Source organism: Cynocephalus volans, chromosome 1 (genome assembly GCF_027409185.1).
Source record: "Cynocephalus volans isolate mCynVol1 chromosome 1, mCynVol1.pri, whole genome shotgun sequence".
NCBI lineage: Eukaryota > Metazoa > Chordata > Mammalia > Dermoptera > Cynocephalidae > Cynocephalus > Cynocephalus volans.
The window spans coordinates 178,033,341-178,035,635 of record NC_084460.1 but is presented as its reverse complement, the minus strand read 5'-3'; the positions used below and the strand labels follow the sequence as shown (position 1 = coordinate 178,035,635).

General features: G+C 46.8%; 1 protein-coding gene across 1 annotated transcript; it reads left to right on the top strand.

Annotated features, from left to right (window-relative positions):
- The first annotated feature begins 535 nt into the window (after positions 1–535).
- Positions 536–958, top strand: LOC134364730 (keratin-associated protein 21-1-like). Its single transcript, XM_063080891.1, has one exon. The coding sequence runs from the start codon at positions 536–538 to the stop codon at positions 956–958; it is 423 nt and encodes a 140-aa protein (XP_062936961.1).
- Positions 959–2,295: the final 1,337 nt, after the last annotated feature.

The window sequence follows — 2,295 nt, the reverse complement described above, 5'->3', positions numbered from 1 at the left end:
GAAATACTCAATTTATTGCCCAAAGTCTATGCAAGTAAGTTAGAGTCATTTTGCTGGAAAAAGACAAAGTACGGAGGTAGGGCAAAATGGGAACCAACGTGCTGCTGCTGGTGATACTTTTAATAGTATTGAGTAGAGCTTCTTCTTCAGTAAGTGCTTTCCAAGACCTTGACAGAGCAGTGCGATAACGAAACACACATTTATAGATGAAACATGTTTTGGTGATGTGTTATGTCATGGTCATAAAATTCAATGATGGTTGTGTCAGCTTGGGTCCATCGAAAATGGATCCTTTTCTTTCAAGGCTTGAGAAAATTCCTGGGGAAGCAGGAAATCAATTATAAATCCCTAACAAAATGATTGCCCACAGAATGAGCTCATTTTAGGCAAATGGTTGTTAAATGAGAGAACAAAGCCCACGTGAGGGTTGACCTATTCATCCCAGTAAGTATATAAAGGTCCTGGAAGAGAGGACGACACTCACACTTCAGCAATATCCTCCTACCTCTTGACTGAAACCTCACCTCCTGACACGATGTGTGGCAACTACGGTGGAAACCCCTGTGGGGGCTGTGGCTCCGGCTGTGGCTGCGGTTGCGGATACGGCTCTGGCTGCGGATGCGGCTCTTGCGGTGGCTGTGGCTCTGACTGTGGATATGGCTCTGGCTGCGGCTCTGGCTGTGGATACGGCTCTGGCTGTGGATGTGGCCCCGGCTGTGGATACGGCTCTTGCGGTGGCTGTGGCTCTGGCTGTGGATACGGCTCTTGCGGTGGCTGTGGCTCTGGCTGTGGCTGTGGCTCTGGCTGTGGCTCCAACTGTGGATACGGCTCTGGCTGTGGATACGGCTCTAAATATGGACTAGGCTGTGGATATGGCTCCCGCTATGGCTGTGGATATGGCTCTGGCTCCTGTGGCTACCGGCCACTTTGCTACAGAAAATACTATACCTCTTGCTGATTCCCATGACGGCAGATCCTTCTTGCCTCTGAAATGACCACTCCAAGTACAATGGCGGTAGAAATCCTTCCTATCCTTTCACTTCACTCCGAAGTAAGAATTGATTATTGTCTGCGGGGGACCTGATTTAATGTCGAAGGATCTGTCTTCAGCTGACGGTGACTGAGGGGTTTCATCACATCCCTGGAAACAAAAGATCTTATCCCGATCACTTTTCAAACATGAATCCCTACATCCTTTTCTCCGTCTTCGCACGTGGGGCTATGTGCAGAAGCCCAGGGAGGGCTATAGGATTGGAGTTACTAGAGTGGAGCAACAAAAGCAGTTTCTGAATAAAAGGCTTTGTTTCCTGAGAAGTCCGGTCTCATGTGTATCAGGGTGACAATGGATTTCAGGATTTGTGGCCTGATGGAAAGCGGGGGGACCGAAACTTAATATAAAATAATTTGTTTTCTTTAACTCTTCGAATCCAAGTATTACCTCTTGCTCATAACTTGTCATTTATGAAGGTTAATTTGTTACCTATATAATGAAACGTGAACACAAATCTCACCCTCGAAATCTCATACCTTGTGTGAATAAAGGATTGGGATAGGTAGATCAATGGGAAAAGGAACCTAGTCTTGAGATGTAAGGCACAGGTCGAGAAGTGAGTGGCTGGAACCTGGGTTTGAGTCTTGGTAATCAAGAGGCAAGACTGCTAGTTTAATGTTACCACATTTTGCAAGAGGAGAAATGAGAAATCTTGGAGTCAGCAGATAAGGCTATTGCAGCTGCTCAAGGAAATCAGAAAGGACCTTGATCCTTCTCTCTCTCCTCCCATTCCTGTTCTCCCCCTTTTGCTGTGTGCCTTTGTCCCTCATGGTTTCAAAGTGGGTGCGGTGTATGACCGACATCATGTTCATGGTCTGGGCAAGGAAGGAACAGAAGGATGGACAAATGGCCAAGAGCGTCAGGTCTCATTAAAAACCTTGTCTGTGTATGCGTGAAGGGAACACTTCCTGGAAGACTTTTGACCACCCGTCTTTGAACAGTAGTGTGTCATGTGGACGGTGTTCGCTGAAGAGGGTAAAACCAAAAGCGTTGTGGGCAGGGGTTGTGCTAGTCAGCCCCCAGTGTTCACCAAATCCTGATAGGTCTTGAATATCAGAGGTAAGAACAAGGTTTGAGAAAGCAAAATCTTTGGCACATGGAAGGATGTGTTTCCAAGAACGCCAGCTTTGGCAGGGGCACAATCGATGTGCTCACACAGCTTTTCCTTCCCTGTTCGTTTCACGTCATTGTTGGTCCACACAGGATGCTGTCTAGTTGCGAATGTTTATTTGCTATATTAACCT

What these genes read in the sequence shown, in the direction of transcription:
- LOC134364730 (XM_063080891.1), top strand. Translation starts at nt 536, where the DNA reads ATGTGTGGCAACTACGGTGGAAACCCCTGTGGGGGCTGTGGCTCCGGC.